Here is a 20,652-nt window from a genome sequence, read left to right as displayed (position 1 = left end):
GCTATGTATGTTCAGTTTAAATGAAATTTGGAAAGTGAGAAGGGATTTGGACTAAAAATAAATTTGAAAAATTATATCGAGATCGGTTCATATAGGAATATAGCTACCCATATATATTTTCGGTTGATTTCATGTTTTTGTTACGTACACATAGCCCAGAAAGTCTGCGTTCACCTTACTACTTTTCAAAAACGATGCTAAAACTTTAATAAATAGGTAAATGAGATCAGTTTTTCTTTCATAAATATGTTATTGGCACTCTTTACTACCAGAATAAAAAGAAAAATTCCTGAAAATATATTATTATTACGAAGATAACGGTAAAAAAGTGTTACAACTGCTAAATTAGAGCCCCAAAAAGTCTGCGTTCACTTTGTATGTTGCAATAATACCGTTAATTTTTTTGAATTTTTTTGCAGTTTTCTCCCATTTTTAATCAATATTGTCACAACTGGTCATTCTGTGAGGTCGTTTACACACTTAACTTAAAAAAGTAAAATATTTCAAGAATGGAAAACAAGGACAAAGAAATTGGCATCGATAAAAGGAAAATTCTAGATAAATAATGGGAAAAGCTATCGAAATATTGGCGAAACTGTAGGTAGAACATATTAGTCTATACATAGAGTGATAATTAACTATAAAAATTCGGAATTTTGAAGTCAATGCCCAGATCTGGACGGTCAAAACTCAGTTTTGGACGGTCAAAAATATTATCAGAACGGGAGGAGCGTAACATAACTAATATAGTTAAAACAAACAGTCCGATAATTACTTCAAAAATTGTTGAAAATGTGAAAATGGCATCCAAAAAAAGTATTTGTGCACAAACCGCCAGAAAAATACTGCATAAAGCTGGATATCATGGTATAGTCGCACGGCGAAAGCCGTACATATCACTAGTGAACATGCAGAAGCATATTGAATTTGCTAATGAATACATAAACAAGCCTCCAAGTATTCCGGAATCAAGTCATATTTTCGGCCGAAAGCATGTTCTATATGTTTGCAATGAAAGGACTTTAAACTGTTTGGAGAAAGCTCGAACAGCGCTTGAAAAAACAAAATCTTGTTTTACAGTGTAAAAACTGGCGAGGGTGCTGTTTTGGTTTGGGGTGTGTAGCAGCTTCTGGAGTGGGCCAACTTGTATTTATTGAATCGACAATGGACAAGTAGGGTTACCTAAACATCATGAAGCGCAATTAGAACCAAAATGCAGAAGAACTACGAAATTTTGGTTGCAACAACATAACGTTTCAAAGCATACTGCTGAGACTGTAAGGTTTTGGCTCCTATATAATGCCCAGATCTGGGTTTTGACGTAAAAATTCTGGTTTGTTTATAGTTAATTATCACTCTATGTATGGACTAATATGTTCTACCTACAGTTTCGCCAATATTTCGATAGCTTTTTCCATAATTTATCTAGAATTTTCCTTTTATCGATGCCAATTTCTTTGCCCTTGTTTTCCATTCTTGAAATAACTTACTTTTTTAAGTTAAGTATGCAAGCGACCTCACAGAATGACCAGTTGTGACAATATTGATTACAAATGGGAGAAAACTTCAAAAAATTCAAAAAAAAACTAACGGTATTCTTGCGACGTACAAAGTGAACGCAGACTTTTTGGGGCTTTAATTTAGCAGTTGTAACACTTTTCTTTCGCAAGGTGATCTCAAAGGACCCGAAAACCATTGGAAGCATTAAGCGAAACGAGGGCACCTGGACTAACTCAGCTCTTGAGAGTCTAAACCTGTTGGCAAGTACACACTTTCCTGGCTGTCAAGATGCCAGCACGTGTCGACCTAGTGAAGATGCGAGCAGAAGCTTCAACACAGCAGAGTGTGATCTTGTTGATGGTGCAATAAGTAATCCCAGAATCTCATGGGCGATCAGTACTTTTCAACCCTATAAATCCCCTGGACCTGACGGTATCATCCCTGCGATGCTTCATAACGCGCCTCGAGTGTTGATATCTATATTAAGGAAGATTTTTAGGGCTTGCATTCTGCTGTCGCACATACCGGCGATATGGAAAGAGGTGACGGTGATCTACATTCCCAAAGCTGGGAAACCTAGTCACACCTTACCAAAGGACTTTGGCCGATAAGTCTTTCCTCCTTTCTACTTAAAACTTTGGAAAGGCTACTAGATTTGGAAATTAGATCTTATATAAATAATGACCTTGTAAGCAATTCACAACATGCCTACGTAAAAGGGAAATCGACAGACACAGCGTTACACGAGGTCGTGGGTTATATAGAGAAGAGCATGGATGACTCTAGCTTCACTTTAGCTGCTTTCTTGGACATAGAAGGTGCGTTTAACAACGTGAAACTTGAGTCTATCCACTCTGCTCTAGAATCACTAGGTGTCCCCTCAATTCTAATCAATTGGATAGATAGAATGCTCGAGAGTAGAATTATCAATTCAAATTTAGGAGAGAGTTCTATTAAGATGTCGGTCACCAGGGGCACACCGCAGGGAGGAGTCTTATCACCCCTGTTGTGGCTTCTGGTACTGAACGGGATACTTTTAGAATTTGACAGGTTAAAAACCAAAGTAGTCGCCTACGCTGATGATGTAGTTATTCTAATCAGCGGGAAATTTCTATCAACGCTGTCCGACCTTATGCAAGGTGCCTTAGTAAAGCTCTCACGCTGGGCCCACCAAAATGGACTTGGTGTGAATCCGGCGAAGACAGAGTTGGTACTATTCACCAGAAAGAGGAATACTGCTGAGTTTGTTCCACCAACTCTGGATGGGGTGCAACTAAACCTCTCCACTGAAGCTAAGTACCTTGGAGTGGTACTGGACCATAGGCTCCTATGGAAAAGGAACACCGAGGAGAGAGCTAAAAGAGGGTTAATTGCACTATATTCCTGTAGGAACACCATAGGAAGGAGCTGGGGCTTAAAACCACACATTATACACTGGTTGTATAATACTGTGGTTTGCCCCATTCTAACCTATGGTTGTCTTGTGTGGTGGCACTCAGTATAAAAACAAATCTTTCAAAGCTACCCAGCAAAATTTGACGGAAGGGGTTCTTTGCGATGAAGTGATTTCATGTCATCTTTTGCATTAGTTCAAAGGAAGTCGTGAAAGATCCGATCTTTTCATTAGGATTTGAACCAATGCAAAGGAAGTCGTGAAAGATCCGATCTTTTCATCAGCATTTGTACCCATTCCATCGATCCAATAGAGATGATGTTTGTGTTTTTATTTACACACCTGTTTATTTTCATTTTGGTATGTTCCAGTACTGCAACACAATCTACTAATTTTTACTATTTTTTCGGAAAACATAAAGGAAAAATTGTTATCGTAGTAAAAATAAGTAGATTCTTGCAGTTTCTGGAACAGACCAAAGTTGTTAGGACTGTCGTCGTGATGTTGTCTTACATTTCCTGCATATCAAACAACTAAAATTTCTAAACAATTGGTATTATATGAAGTCCCAACCATCGAGCTAAAAATAGAATCGGACTGCACACATTGCTATTTTAAAAGATCCCTTGTCTGTTCTAAATCTGACATAGAATGAAATCAATCAAATCTCGCTTCTTGGAATTTGAAAAAAAAAGTCCGAAACGAAAAGGAACAAGAATCTGAAAATAAAGAAGAAACTACTTTTGGAAAGAAACAATTAAAAATAAATTAATTAAGCATAAATGGTATTTTCCATAAAAAGTCTCTCCTCCCCGTTCGTTACATTTTGTTCTTAGAGATCCCTAAAGCAAGCCGGGTTGTAGATCCCTACATATTTCCGTCACTAAACAAAAGAGTATAAATTACTAAAATGTTATAAAATAACAAAATTATAAAATAAAAGTAATTTACGAAATAAAAATACTTAAAGGAGTGCATTTGGAGTCCATGTTGAAATCTGAACTGGTGATGGGAAGATAATTGAAAAAACCTTTTGTAAGATGAAAGAATATCAGTTGCGGAGAACGGAGGAAGTAACCTTTGGCGTTGCAGCGGTGGTGATTACATTGCAATTTTGGATGTAAACTTTTGAAAAACTAAACTGATAAATTAATTGTAGCTATTTCATGAATTCGTTTGAATTAATAAAGAGTTTTGTTTTTCATGAAAACCATATTTCAATACAGCATTTCCATTTTCCAAACAAGACATGAAAATTTCATGCCAAGGGGTTGATGAAAATGACATGCCAAAGCATTGGTGAAAATGACATGTCAAATCATTAGTGGAAATGACATGCCAAAGCATTGGTGGAAATGACATGTCAACGCATTGGTTAAAATGACATGCTTAGGATCCAGAAAAGAACGTCATCTTTTAGGGTCCACGCTCATATAAAATTCATCGATGAAGATGCTAAAAAGATGACATGCTAGATCACTTGCACCCATGATTGAATGTCATCTTTGGCATCGAACATTTTGCTGGGTAACCAGTGTGCAACGTGCCGCGTCAATTCTCATTACTGGAGCTATAAAAAGCACTCCTCAAATGGCGCTGAATGCTGTTTTAAATGTTCAACCTTTGGACATTTTGGCTCAGCTTCAGGCCTCCAGGTGTGCTTTGAGGCTTAGGGAACTTGACATGTGGCGTTGCTCAATGGCTGGCCATGCATCTGTTCTGCGGCGGCTTATTATTCAGGTAGAGATTGGTGACAGAGGGTAAGAGACTGACTATATCTCACCGTCTCTTGACTTCAATATACCTGACGTCTTAATTCCCAATAGGGACGCATGGGTTCAGTGCAGACCAATACCCGATAGCGTATCCATCTTCACTGACGGGTCTATGATGGAAGACGGCACGGGTGCTGGATTGTACTCAGACGAACTGAACTTCAGGTACTCGTACAAACTTAACGACAACTGTAGTGTTTTCCAGGCAGAAGTCTTTGCAGTATTGAAGGCCTTAGAGGCACTAGTGGGGAGGACAGACTTAGCAGACAGGGCGGTTACTATATATGTAGATAGCCAGGCTGCGTTAAAAGCTCTAGGATCTTTCACTATTAAATCTAGGATCGTTCGAGACTGTAGAACTGCTCTGAAAGCCTGCAGATTGTCAGTAAGACTTTGTTGGGTACCTGGTCACTGCGGTGTAGTGGGAAATGAGATTGTGGATGAATTGGCAAGGCGAGGCTCGCAATCAACCGATATACAACTGGAAGTTGGAGTGCGACCTCCGCTTTGTCACTTCATTGACAAACTCACAAGGTTCCACGTTGAGAAAACCAAAAGAACTTGGCTAGACGCTCCTGGTTGTCGGGTGGCTAAGTCAATCTGGCCGGAGATCTCGGCACGTAGAACTGATTCCCTCCTCTCACTATGCAAATCAGAGATCAGGGTTGTTGTGGGGGTCATTACTGGCCATTGCAACATCAGATCAATGACGTGCAGATGGGAGGCTAGCAGCAGTGATTATTGCAGGCTGTGTGAAGATGCAGAGGAGACGGAGACGATTGATCATTTACTGTGCCAGTGCCCCAGACTGTCGGCCAGGAGATACAGACTCTTCGGCACATACATGATTGAATCGCTCTCCTACCTCTCTTCTTTCGACCCATCAGTCCTGCTTGCATACTGTAGAGGTCTTAAATGGCTATGGGGCAGACAAACTTAACTGCATGTTAGTCTATTTAATAACTAATATACCTCTCTTGTTTTTCTTTTATCTTCCCTCATCCTTCTCCTATACCGCCCGACCCGTCTCTTCCTCTCCTACCTCTTCCTCCCCCATCCAGCAACAACACAACCACACGCCATCACATCACAACAATCAACTCAATAGATGCAATATCCATCATCACCACACTTACACAACCACCATCACATATACACCAGCAAAAAAATCAACACACATCATCATATCACCACACATTAACAGTCATAATCACACACAGAACCACATGCAGAACCACCAAACAACAGACAATATCAACAACAATATCCGATCTCAACAAAACAGGATGATCACAATGGACCACAAGGTCTCCGAACACGAACACAAACACATAATTGTTGAGGTGACGGCCCCTGGTCGAAGATTCCTCCGAGTCAATCCGGTGCATAGAACCGGCCGTCGCGGGATGGCATTAGACGCCATATCCACACATATCAGTAGAGGACTGAACCAGAAAAGGCCGTGCGACCGAACAGTCATGGTGGCTCTTGACCTATCGAAGGCCTTCGATACCGTCAACCATGCCAAGCTGTTCGAGGATATAGAGAAAACTAATCTCCAGCCATGTTTGAAACGTTGGGTAATCAACTATATGTGTGGACGCCAGTCGTTTGTAGAATTCAGAAACAAGAAGTCCAAAACCCGTAGAGTGAAACAGGGAGTTCCCCAAGGAGGGGTGATATCTCCGGAACTGTTTAACCTCTACCTTTCTGAAATTCCACACCCTCCAGACGGCATAGAGATCGTGATGTATGCGGATGATTGTACGATCTTGGCGTCGGGTCCTATCGTCGATGACATATGTGATAGGTTAAATGTCTACATAGCTGACCTAGTGCAGTTCTTCCATCTGAGGAATATGAAAATATCCGCCGCTAAATCCACAGCCACGCTATTCACCACATGGACGGCTGAGATGAGGCTCCCACTGAACATATTGGTCGATGGTGCACTGATTCCGACCACTAACTACCCTAAAATACTGGGTGTAACGTTCGATAGCATGTTCAAGTCGTCCGCGCATGCCACAGCTATTTGCAATAAGATCAGAAGTAGGAACAAGGTCCTCAAGTCGCTGGCCGGCAGCACTTGGGGTGCTGATAAAGAAACCTTGTTGACCACCTACAATGCAATAGGCCGGTCTGTGGTAAGCTATGCGGCGCCAGCGTGGTCCGCAAAGGTTAGCGCATCGCAGTGGAAGAAGATTCAAACCTGCCAGAATGCCGCCCTGAGGACTGCAACAGGGTGCCTCCTCATGACACCAGTGGACCATCTTCATGAGGAGGCGAAGGTTTTACCGGTGCGTCAGCACAATAAGATGTTGTCGATGCAGTACCTGCTTGGGTGTTACCGCAGTGAGCATCCCTGTCACGATTTAATGGACAGGCGCCCCCCACCCAGGCACGTCAGGAGAGACCTTCATGATCTAGAGAGAGAGGTCCAAAGGTATAAAAGAGAACCGCTAGATCAACGAGCCTATCAGGCAGGCTTGAATCGCATTCACACCAACATGGTTGCGCAAGCAGTACGAAGATACAGTGTGAATGCCGTACTTGGAAACCATCCCCCATCCATCGCAGCAGAAGAACGACAGCTGCCAAGGCAAACACGAGTGGTTTTAGCTCAGTTAAGATCCGGACGATGCAGCCGCCTCAATTCGTATTGGGCCAGAATTGACGCCACGATACCCAACATATGCCCAGCATGTGGATTGGGACCACACGATACTCTGCATTTATTCAACTGCCCAGCTAACCCCACTCACCTGTCTCCTCATTCTTTATGGACGCAACCAGTCCAGGTTGCAGAACTCTTGAGTCTGGATACAGAGGAACTTGATAACTGAAATAATACACGAACAAACATAAATGCGTTGCTACAACAACAACAAGGTCTCCGAGTGGAGTGGCTGCCTTTTACAGCAGCTGCGCATCCTATAACCTAACCTAACCTAACACTTTTCTTCCGTTATCTTCGCAATAATAATATATTTTCTGGAATTTTTCTTTTTATTCTGGTACTAAAGAGTGCCAATAACTTATTTATGAAAGAAAAACTGATCTCATTTACCTATTTATTAAAGTTTTAGCATCATTTTTGAAAAGTAGTAAGGTGAACGCAGACTTTCTGGGCTATGTGTATGTTCAATTTCAATGAAATTTAGCAGTCAGTAGGAGTCATCATTATTTACACAAGTACTTATAGTTGGGAAGGAATTGACCAAGGCTACAGCTATTAAGTCTCATATCTTTGAGAGACTTCTTAAGATTTATGTTTTATATGATATATCTAAATCATTAGGAATACTTATAGGCGGAAAGGCTTTCGGAGGAGTGTTGCCTCCTGAAACATACAAAAATACCATAGTAGCTCCGTAACAAACCTGAATAGGTATATTACGCCTTCCTATCTCCTATACATATTTATGCGCTAAAATATTAAAAAGGTAAATATAATTATGCATTCCATTATATTTTGTCGTAGTCGGGGCAGCAAAGCGCACCGGGTTCAGCTAGTATATATATAAAAATTGTGTAAAAAATGTATAGTAATTCATAAAATGAGAACGGCTAGGCCGATTTCTGTAAAATTTTTTGTCAGTTATTCGTATTTTCGAGAAGGTCTTTACGGAAGAAAATTTTGGAAAATCTCTCTGGAAAAGTAGGAAAATTGGAAAAATCAAAAATTGAGTTTTTGTATGAAATTTTATTTCTTAATAGCGAGGGTCCGCTAGTTTATTATATATTTTAGGAGCAAGTTGAATGTTTTCATTAAGCTATAAGATCGGGACCAAATTTTTTTCACATGTAGGTCTCGTCATCCTGATTACAAATATAGATAACATTTATTGCGGAAGTCCATACTTCCCGAGATACTATGGACATTTCTATGGACAGGTGCAAATCTCGGGAACGGCGACAAAATTTTCTATAAAATCATACATTTTCTAAATAGCCGGCCTTCGGGCGGGGATTTAAGACCTCCTCCTATGGACAGGTGCAAATCTAGGGAACCGAAACAAAATTTTCTTTAAAATCACAAATTTTTCTCTAAATAGCCGACCTTCGGCCGGGGATTTAAGACTTTCTCCTATGGACAGGTGCAAATCTAGGGAACGGAAACAAAATTTTCTTTGAATTCACAAGATTACAAAAATCACAAGAACAAGAGATTGTGAAGTACATGGAATACACCTCATTATAATAAAATCAATTTTTTGCAGATGCAGTGCCACAGAAGTGGCAACTGTAGTATTTGTGCTCGACGCTAGAGTACTGCTTTGGAGTTAGTTTTTCTTTCATAGGTGCCAATAGCTCTGTTCCTTTTCGTGCAAGAATCTTCAAGTTTTACAACTTTTTACTCGAAAAGCGTTCCTTTACTTCAGACACCATACAATTCATATGGGAGCAGTTTACAACTTTTTCTACTTTTGCCGGTTTTACCACTTTTAAAAGTAAAGGAACAGACAAAATGTTTTTGTTTTGGTAAAAGTTTACTGAATGCTGTCTTTTTACTTTTTTCTCTATTTTCGTATCAAAGAGTAAAATAAATCTCTCTTACTCTCTGAAAAGAAGTTACTGAATAATTATTACTGAAAAAGTAAAAAAGACGCAACTAATGTTGGCCTTTGCAATATTTTTGTTGTCTAACCGTACACATTCTTAATGAATTGTTGCTGTAATATTAAAATTCTTATTGGAAAGCAATCCTTACCTTGCAACATCAGGAGCATCCTCTTTTGTTTCTTCTTTCTTTTCAATTTCCAAATTGCTAACCTAAAAATCATCGAAATAAGAAAGTGAAAGTTCTACAAAAGATTTTTTTTTGCAATTACCAATTTAGACACTTGGTCCTCCGCTTTTTTAGCCCAATCCATAGCTTACGACTGAATTAATAAAATGTATGTAGAACTTGTAGGACAAAACACACGATTTTTCTATATAAAAAGAAAGTTTGCAAAAAAATAATTTTGCGAAAATATACTTTTAGCAAACAAACGCAGATTCAGTGAATGGTTGATGAAGAAGGTAGCGTACGTTTTGGAAGCAGTGCAGTACTTTGTATTTTTCGCCAAACTGGGGATTTTTTCAGAAAGGAGGGCAAGAATTTGTTACTTGGGGAATTTGTCGAACAACTGTAGTATTTTATGCTTCGTTCACACTTAATCAAGGCATATGCTTAGTTTACATTCGGCGTCGTTTCGTGATTTCGAAGGTGTTTCGTGATTTCGCGCGGAATCAAGCTAAATTTATCATGATTTCGCATACAAAAATGAAATCATCTCATTTCGTGATTTCAGCGAAATCAACATCGAAATCACAGTACACATGTTAGCTCTGTTCCTTTACGTGCAAGAATCTTCAAGTTTTACAACTTTTTACTCGAAAACCGTTCCTTTACTTTAGACACCATACAGTTCATATGGCAGCAGTTTTCAACTTTTACTACTTTTGCCGGTTTTGCCATTTTCAGAAGTAAAGGAACAGACCAGATATACAACACTGTTTTTGTCTAAAAAAATACCAAAAGTTGCAACACTTTTCACGTATCATAATAAACAAGGTAGATGGTCAATTGCTGCAACAAAAAATTTTAGTACCATCATTTGTAAACAATGTGAAAACAAAAATTAGAATTGTAACAAAGTAATTTAATAGAATTGTAACAAAGTAATTTATTTTTCATTGTGTTGCCGTACTTTTTTAATGGTAATGTTAGAAAAAAGCGAATTGTCAAAAATTGCTTCCCCATACAAATTTCTTAAAAAATACGGAAACGGAAAAATGATGGAAATTGCAAAAACTCCTGCATAAATGTCAAAATCAACGTATTGCCTATCACATTAGATGCCAATGAACATGGCCAAAATTGTATGGCAGAAAACAGGAAAAGAGAGGGTGTTTAGAGAGAAGTACAAGTCTTGCTAAATTTCGGAGTACGGGAACGCATTTTTAGCACTAAACGGGAAAACTACTGCAAGTACTAATATTGTGCAGGTTCTGAGCACAACTTTTATCTATCAAAATTTATTATTATGATGTCTCAACGATAAAATCATTTTTTTTTTTTATTTTTTAATTTGTTAGTACTTTTAATACGATATATAGATAATTTTACGATAACTTTCCAAATAACGTTGTAAAGTTCTATATATTTATATATTCTTATATTTTTGATGAATAATTCAATTTACAACAACTTGTGAAAATCCATGTTCGATCAGCTGCGCTAATGCATCTACCTTGATCATTGTGATATGTTTGAAATTAACAAAAAATAAGTGTAAACACCGGGGTGTATTTCAGGATTTCGTGAAATCCAGTGGATTTTGGAGCGCAAGTGTAAACTTGGCATTATTCAATAAAGGGTTGTTTACACCATCTATCAATGTCGTATGAGATGCCAAATTTTCTACCTGCGAATGTTGTACACATAGTGTAACCACTATAAAAATTTTCATCTATCAAAATGATTTGGCAACTCATATGTAATTTTTTTCGTTTAGGGAGCGCTCTATTTGATACGTCATTCTCGTATGTAAACATAAATTTATCAGCTGTTTTCTGACATTCTCAAACAAAAAATGAAAAACAAAATCTTTTAAAAAAGAAAATGGAAAGGTATTTGTATTTAAATATTCAGTAAAGTAAAAAAATGGCGTTTATAATGTTATTTTTAGATAGATTGGTCGAAAGAATCAGTCTTTGAAATGATTGTTTGGTGGCAAAAACATGAATGCCTCTATAACTCCAAACACCAATTCTACCAATTCAGTTTCCTTCAACCAAAATTAAAATTTGCGCAAAATTGCAACTCAACAATCAGCTGTTTTTATATTTTTAGGTTATGTCATACGAAAATAACACTTGCAGGTATGAACGCACAGATTGAAAATTGTATGGATGACGTCAATTTTGACAAACATAGAGAATGTCGAATGAGTGAAAGAAATGGCAGCTCATATGACATTGATAGATGGTGTAAACAGCCCTTAAATGAATTGATGGTTATATGTTTAAACATCGTCTTTCATTCAATCGACCACCTCCGTAAGGACATAACATGCAGTGTACCACGAAATATGACCATAGTTGAATCAAGCGAAGTGTTTTTAATCGAAGCTCAAAAATGAGGCTTAAAAAGTTATTTTGCGCGGAATCTATGACCGCGTAAATGAATAAAAATAGATAAAAACGCGTTGAAGCAAACGAGTTTTTTACGTTGTTATTTTATTGGCGGTTAAACCATTTAAATTACGAATATCTGTCCAAAGTAAAAGTAGAAGAATACAAAATGAAGATTACACTTCTAATGTATCACTTTTCAAAATCTCCACTACATCCACCTTTTATGGATGCTGACATTTTGAAGCTAGATTTTAAGTGTTATTGTATTTTTAATCTAACTGCGACGCGCATTCGGGTATTTCAGAAAACATATAATAGTATCAAAGTACTCGCGATTACGCATACTTTGATATTTATTTTGACTATGTAGCCCAGACAGCATCACAGTAATCCACTGCCAAAGGCCAAAATTTAGTGCGATATTTTTTCGAAAAACCCTATTTTTGGGGTACAGTATTTACAGTATCCATTTGATTGTGCTGGGACCCCAAGATATTTTTGTTTTTTCACGGTCCGGATCATATAAATCATAGATCGTGAAAATCCATCCACTAGAACGGCGAAAACAGCAACTGCAAAAACCGATAAATGTGCGTAAAATATTTTTGAAAATATCGCGGATTTAATCGCGTTTTCTGTGGATCGTTTTCTTTTCAATGAAGAAACTGACCCATCACTCGCGTTTTTGCGAAAACAGCGGTTTAAAAAATTTAGTGGCGTGGGAACTGTATCTTATTTATCTTATAAATAGTGTGAGATGCTACATTCACGTTTCTTGATGGATTTTATCGAAATAGGTTTAGATCGATGTATTTTTTCATGGATGATAGTGAAATCGGATGCGCATAAAAAGTGTATGCACCTTGTGCAAATTATAAGCGTTATACAGTTTGTTGCACACTAAACTGCAGACGATGCTACATCTTAGCGGCCAAAGTAAATCCTGGCAAATGTGTAAAAATTAAAAGAGAAGAATTCGGTGTATTGGTAAACCGCATGCGCATCAAGTGATTTTGAGGATTTCGCGATTTACACGCATTTTAAAATGAACATTACTCGATACAGATTTATTTCAAGAGTATATCCCACTTAAAGGAACCCAACATTAATTTGAACGACACCCATATCTTCCGCTAGATGTTAGCGTGTATTCGAGAAGTGATTAGAATAAAAAATGTGATTTTTTGCGTGAAATTTAACAAAAATAGAAGAATACCTCCGGCCTATTTTTTCCTACATTTTTTCAACTAACGCACAAAATAAATGTTAATAAATATTTTCTCTTACAAAAATTTTATAAATTTCCTCAACATATTTTTTTGCTTTTGCTAAAATATGCAAACCACTAAACGGATTTGTATAGTTTTGGTTTCATTTGAAATTTAACAAAAATAGAAGAATACCTCCGGCCTATTTTTTCCTACATTTTTTCAACTAACGCACAAAATAAATGTTAATAAATATTTTCTCTTACAAAAATTTTATAAATTTCCTCAACATATTTTTTTGCTTTTGCTAAAATATGCAAACCACTAAACGGATTTGTATAGTTTTGGTTTCATTTGAATCTTCGCGATGTTTAGATTACGTACATATTTATATATTTTTTAGATGCATATAAAGGTTGAATTTTATTAAAACATGTTGCAAACTACCAATTATTTGAATTCTTTCCTAATTTCCGCGAAAATGTACAACCTTTCCACTAAAGTTATGGGACCTCAGTAAATATATAGTATGTAGGAAGCCATAAATTAACAATGTTTCTCGATATAATGAATAGAGTTTTTATAAGATTTTTCTAATAATCAGAATTGAAACCGCCATAACTTTGGCGCGCAATATTCAAAATTAGTATCTTGAACAGATTTGAGAATGGGAATTTTTTCTCAATCCATGTACCAAAAATCGTTCATGTGGCTTCAAAATAAAATTTTAATTTTTTTCAAATGGAATATAAAAAAATTCTGACTTTTCCTCATATATTCATTTACTTTTTACACCATTTACAAAAGAAAAAATATGATCACATCCTTAAACCACTTAAAGCCACTGGTCGTTTAAACGCAATAAAGAATGGTTGCAAAAATTTACGTAAAACTCGGATATTTTCGCATAGTTTTATCTGTTATCTGTCATTCCATGCGTATAAAACTTCATTTGGCCTATGCATTTTCACGCAATCGGCCTAAAACGCAAGCAATTCAAAAAATAGACTTTTTTGTAATTTTCGACTTTTTACAAAAAAGATCACTTGCACCCATGATTGAATGTCATCTTTGGCATCGAACATTTTGCTGGGTAACCAGTGTGCAACGTGCCGCGTCAATTCTCATTACTGGAGCTATAAAAAGCACTCCTCAAATGGCGCTGAATGCTGTTTTAAATGTTCAACCTTTGGACATTTTGGCTCAGCTTCAGGCCTCCAGGTGTGCTTTGAGGCTTAGGGAACTTGACATGTGGCGTTGCTCAATGGCTGGCCATGCATCTGTTCTGCGGCGGCTTATTATTCAGGTAGAGATTGGTGACAGAGGGTAAGAGACTGACTATATCTCACCGTCTCTTGACTTCAATATACCTGACGTCTTAATTCCCAATAGGGACGCATGGGTTCAGTGCAGACCAATACCCGATAGCGTATCCATCTTCACTGACGGGTCTATGATGGAAGACGGCACGGGTGCTGGATTGTACTCAGACGAACTGAACTTCAGGTACTCGTACAAACTTAACGACAACTGTAGTGTTTTCCAGGCAGAAGTCTTTGCAGTATTGAAGGCCTTAGAGGCACTAGTGGGGAGGACAGACTTAGCAGACAGGGCGGTTACTATATATGTAGATAGCCAGGCTGCGTTAAAAGCTCTAGGATCTTTCACTATTAAATCTAGGATCGTTCGAGACTGTAGAACTGCTCTGAAAGCCTGCAGATTGTCAGTAAGACTTTGTTGGGTACCTGGTCACTGCGGTGTAGTGGGAAATGAGATTGTGGATGAATTGGCAAGGCGAGGCTCGCAATCAACCGATATACAACTGGAAGTTGGAGTGCGACCTCCGCTTTGTCACTTCATTGACAAACTCACAAGGTTCCACGTTGAGAAAACCAAAAGAACTTGGCTAGACGCTCCTGGTTGTCGGGTGGCTAAGTCAATCTGGCCGGAGATCTCGGCACGTAGAACTGATTCCCTCCTCTCACTATGCAAATCAGAGATCAGGGTTGTTGTGGGGGTCATTACTGGCCATTGCAACATCAGATCAATGACGTGCAGATGGGAGGCTAGCAGCAGTGATTATTGCAGGCTGTGTGAAGATGCAGAGGAGACGGAGACGATTGATCATTTACTGTGCCAGTGCCCCAGACTGTCGGCCAGGAGATACAGACTCTTCGGCACATACATGATTGAATCGCTCTCCTACCTCTCTTCTTTCGACCCATCAGTCCTGCTTGCATACTGTAGAGGTCTTAAATGGCTATGGGGCAGACAAACTTAACTGCATGTTAGTCTATTTAATAACTAATATACCTCTCTTGTTTTTCTTTTATCTTCCCTCATCCTTCTCCTATACCGCCCGACCCGTCTCTTCCTCTCCTACCTCTTCCTCCCCCATCCAGCAACAACACAACCACACGCCATCACATCACAACAATCAACTCAATAGATGCAATATCCATCATCACCACACTTACACAACCACCATCACATATACACCAGCAAAAAAATCAACACACATCATCATATCACCACACATTAACAGTCATAATCACACACAGAACCACATGCAGAACCACCAAACAACAGACAATATCAACAACAATATCCGATCTCAACAAAACAGGATGATCACAATGGACCACAAGGTCTCCGAACACGAACACAAACACATAATTGTTGAGGTGACGGCCCCTGGTCGAAGATTCCTCCGAGTCAATCCGGTGCATAGAACCGGCCGTCGCGGGATGGCATTAGACGCCATATCCACACATATCAGTAGAGGACTGAACCAGAAAAGGCCGTGCGACCGAACAGTCATGGTGGCTCTTGACCTATCGAAGGCCTTCGATACCGTCAACCATGCCAAGCTGTTCGAGGATATAGAGAAAACTAATCTCCAGCCATGTTTGAAACGTTGGGTAATCAACTATATGTGTGGACGCCAGTCGTTTGTAGAATTCAGAAACAAGAAGTCCAAAACCCGTAGAGTGAAACAGGGAGTTCCCCAAGGAGGGGTGATATCTCCGGAACTGTTTAACCTCTACCTTTCTGAAATTCCACACCCTCCAGACGGCATAGAGATCGTGATGTATGCGGATGATTGTACGATCTTGGCGTCGGGTCCTATCGTCGATGACATATGTGATAGGTTAAATGTCTACATAGCTGACCTAGTGCAGTTCTTCCATCTGAGGAATATGAAAATATCCGCCGCTAAATCCACAGCCACGCTATTCACCACATGGACGGCTGAGATGAGGCTCCCACTGAACATATTGGTCGATGGTGCACTGATTCCGACCACTAACTACCCTAAAATACTGGGTGTAACGTTCGATAGCATGTTCAAGTCGTCCGCGCATGCCACAGCTATTTGCAATAAGATCAGAAGTAGGAACAAGGTCCTCAAGTCGCTGGCCGGCAGCACTTGGGGTGCTGATAAAGAAACCTTGTTGACCACCTACAATGCAATAGGCCGGTCTGTGGTAAGCTATGCGGCGCCAGCGTGGTCCGCAAAGGTTAGCGCATCGCAGTGGAAGAAGATTCAAACCTGCCAGAATGCCGCCCTGAGGACTGCAACAGGGTGCCTCCTCATGACACCAGTGGACCATCTTCATGAGGAGGCGAAGGTTTTACCGGTGCGTCAGCACAATAAGATGTTGTCGATGCAGTACCTGCTTGGGTGTTACCGCAGTGAGCATCCCTGTCACGATTTAATGGACAGGCGCCCCCCACCCAGGCACGTCAGGAGAGACCTTCATGATCTAGAGAGAGAGGTCCAAAGGTATAAAAGAGAACCGCTAGATCAACGAGCCTATCAGGCAGGCTTGAATCGCATTCACACCAACATGGTTGCGCAAGCAGTACGAAGATACAGTGTGAATGCCGTACTTGGAAACCATCCCCCATCCATCGCAGCAGAAGAACGACAGCTGCCAAGGCAAACACGAGTGGTTTTAGCTCAGTTAAGATCCGGACGATGCAGCCGCCTCAATTCGTATTGGGCCAGAATTGACGCCACGATACCCAACATATGCCCAGCATGTGGATTGGGACCACACGATACTCTGCATTTATTCAACTGCCCAGCTAACCCCACTCACCTGTCTCCTCATTCTTTATGGACGCAACCAGTCCAGGTTGCAGAACTCTTGAGTCTGGATACAGAGGAACTTGATAACTGAAATAATACACGAACAAACATAAATGCGTTGCTACAACAACAACAAGGTCTCCGAGTGGAGTGGCTGCCTTTTACAGCAGCTGCGCATCCTATAACCTAACCTAACCTAACACTTTTCTTCCGTTATCTTCGCAATAATAATATATTTTCTGGAATTTTTCTTTTTATTCTGGTACTAAAGAGTGCCAATAACTTATTTATGAAAGAAAAACTGATCTCATTTACCTATTTATTAAAGTTTTAGCATCATTTTTGAAAAGTAGTAAGGTGAACGCAGACTTTCTGGGCTATGTGTATGTTCAATTTCAATGAAATTTAGCAGTCAGTAGGAGTCATCATTATTTACACAAGTACTTATAGTTGGGAAGGAATTGACCAAGGCTACAGCTATTAAGTCTCATATCTTTGAGAGACTTCTTAAGATTTATGTTTTATATGATATATCTAAATCATTAGGAATACTTATAGGCGGAAAGGCTTTCGGAGGAGTGTTGCCTCCTGAAACATACAAAAATACCATAGTAGCTCCGTAACAAACCTGAATAGGTATATTACGCCTTCCTATCTCCTATACATATTTATGCGCTAAAATATTAAAAAGGTAAATATAATTATGCATTCCATTATATTTTGTCGTAGTCGGGGCAGCAAAGCGCACCGGGTTCAGCTAGTATATATATAAAAATTGTGTAAAAAATGTATAGTAATTCATAAAATGAGAACGGCTAGGCCGATTTCTGTAAAATTTTTTGTCAGTTATTCGTATTTTCGAGAAGGTCTTTACGGAAGAAAATTTTGGAAAATCTCTCTGGAAAAGTAGGAAAATTGGAAAAATCAAAAATTGAGTTTTTGTATGAAATTTTATTTCTTAATAGCGAGGGTCCGCTAGTTTATTATATATTTTAGGAGCAAGTTGAATGTTTTCATTAAGCTATAAGATCGGGACCAAATTTTTTTCACATGTAGGTCTCGTCATCCTGATTACAAATATAGATAACATTTATTGCGGAAGTCCATACTTCCCGAGATACTATGGACATTTCTATGGACAGGTGCAAATCTCGGGAACGGCGACAAAATTTTCTATAAAATCATACATTTTCTAAATAGCCGGCCTTCGGGCGGGGATTTAAGACCTCCTCCTATGGACAGGTGCAAATCTAGGGAACCGAAACAAAATTTTCTTTAAAATCACAAATTTTTCTCTAAATAGCCGACCTTCGGCCGGGGATTTAAGACTTTCTCCTATGGACAGGTGCAAATCTAGGGAACGGAAACAAAATTTTCTTTGAATTCACAAGATTACAAAAATCACAAGAACAAGAGATTGTGAAGTACATGGAATACACCTCATTATAATAAAATCAATTTTTTGCAGATGCAGTGCCACAGAAGTGGCAACTGTAGTATTTGTGCTCGACGCTAGAGTACTGCTTTGGAGTTAGTTTTTCTTTCATAGGTGCCAATAGCTCTGTTCCTTTTCGTGCAAGAATCTTCAAGTTTTACAACTTTTTACTCGAAAAGCGTTCCTTTACTTCAGACACCATACAATTCATATGGGAGCAGTTTACAACTTTTTCTACTTTTGCCGGTTTTACCACTTTTAAAAGTAAAGGAACAGACAAAATGTTTTTGTTTTGGTAAAAGTTTACTGAATGCTGTCTTTTTACTTTTTTCTCTATTTTCGTATCAAAGAGTAAAATAAATCTCTCTTACTCTCTGAAAAGAAGTTACTGAATAATTATTACTGAAAAAGTAAAAAAGACGCAACTAATGTTGGCCTTTGCAATATTTTTGTTGTCTAACCGTACACATTCTTAATGAATTGTTGCTGTAATATTAAAATTCTTATTGGAAAGCAATCCTTACCTTGCAACATCAGGAGCATCCTCTTTTGTTTCTTCTTTCTTTTCAATTTCCAAATTGCTAACCTAAAAATCATCGAAATAAGAAAGTGAAAGTTCTACAAAAGATTTTTTTTTGCAATTACCAATTTAGACACTTGGTCCTCCGCTTTTTTAGCCCAATCCATAGCTTACGACTGAATTAATAAAATGTATGTAGAACTTGTAGGACAAAACACACGATTTTTCTATATAAAAAGAAAGTTTGCAAAAAAATAATTTTGCGAAAATATACTTTTAGCAAACAAACGCAGATTCAGTGAATGGTTGATGAAGAAGGTAGCGTACGTTTTGGAAGCAGTGTTGCCAGTACTTTGTATTTTTCGCCAAACTGGGGATTTTTTCAGAAAGGAGGGCAAGAATTTGTTACTTGGGGAATTTGTCGAACAACTGTAGTATTTTATGCTTCGTTCACACTTAATCAAGGCATATGCTTAGTTTACATTCGGCGTCGTTTCGTGATTTCGAAGGTGTTTCGTGATTTCGCGCGGAATCAAGCTAAATTTATCATGATTTCGCATACAAAAATGAAATCATCTCATTTCGTGATTTCAGCGAAATCAACATCGAAATCACAGTACACATGTTAGCTCTGTTCCTTTACGTGCAAGAATCTTCAAGTTTTACAACTTTTTACTCGAAAACCGTTCCTTTACTTTAGACACCATACAGTTCATATGGCAGCAGTTTTCAACTTTTACTACTTTTGCCGGTTTTGCCATTTTCAGAAGTAAAGGAACAGACCAGATATACAACACTGTTTTTGTCTAAAAAAATACCAAAAGTTGCAACACTTTTCACGTATCATAATAAACAAGGTAGATGGTCAATTGCTGCAACAAAAAATTTTAGTACCATCATTTGTAAACAATGTGAAAACAAAAATTAGAATTGTAACAAAGTAATTTAATAGAATTGTAACAAAGTAATTTATTTTTCATTGTGTTGCCGTACTTTTTTAATGGTAATGTTAGAAAAAAGCGAATTGTCAAAAATTGCTTCCCCATACAAATTTCTTAAAAAATACGGAAACGGAAAAATGATGGAAATTGCAAAAACTCCTGCATAAATGTCAAAATCAACGTATTGCCTATCACATTAGATGCCAATGAACATGGCCAAAATTGTATGGCAGAAAACAGGAAAAGAGAGGGTGTTTAGAGAGAAGTACAAGTCTTGCTAAATTTCGGAGTACGGGAACGCATTTTTAGCACTAAACGGGAAAACTACTGCAAGTACTAATATTGTGCAGGTTCTGAGCACAACTTTTATCTATCAAAATTTATTATTATGATGTCTCAACGATAAAATCATTTTTTTTTTTTATTTTTTAATTTGTTAGTACTTTTAATACGATATATAGATAATTTTACGATAACTTTCCAAATAACGTTGTAAAGTTCTATATATTTATATATTCTTATATTTTTGATGAATAATTCAATTTACAACAACTTGTGAAAATCCATGTTCGATCAGCTGCGCTAATGCATCTACCTTGATCATTGTGATATGTTTGAAATTAACAAAAAATAAGTGTAAACACCGGGGTGTATTT

General features: G+C 38.3%; 1 protein-coding gene across 3 annotated transcripts in view; it reads right to left on the bottom strand.

The window, feature by feature from the left end:
* Dbp80 (putative ATP-dependent RNA helicase Dbp80) overlaps positions 1-20,652 on the bottom strand; it is a 51,689-nt gene that overhangs the window by 22,616 nt on the left and 8,421 nt on the right. Inside the window, exons 2-6 of one of the 3 annotated variants that reach the window (XM_073979038.1) lie at positions 19,383-19,527; positions 19,181-19,282; positions 19,060-19,121; positions 9,504-9,605; positions 9,383-9,444 (exon numbers count right to left, since the gene is read on the bottom strand). In XM_073979038.1, the coding sequence (XP_073835139.1) occupies positions 9,383-9,444; positions 9,504-9,545 (104 nt within the window). In that variant the 5' untranslated portion in view covers positions 9,546-9,605; positions 19,060-19,121; positions 19,181-19,282; positions 19,383-19,527. Of the gene's footprint in view, positions 1-9,382; positions 9,445-9,503; positions 10,476-19,059; positions 19,122-19,180; positions 19,283-19,382; positions 19,528-20,652 lie in introns of those variants that run through there. The other 2 variants (XM_073979037.1, XM_073979036.1) reach the window with 2 other exon arrangements.

This window comes from Musca autumnalis, unplaced genomic scaffold (assembly GCF_047663935.1).
Source record: "Musca autumnalis isolate F117 unplaced genomic scaffold, ASM4766393v1 scaffold_3, whole genome shotgun sequence".
Lineage (NCBI taxonomy): Eukaryota > Metazoa > Arthropoda > Insecta > Diptera > Muscidae > Musca > Musca autumnalis.
This window is presented reverse-complemented; position numbering and strand designations above follow the sequence as displayed.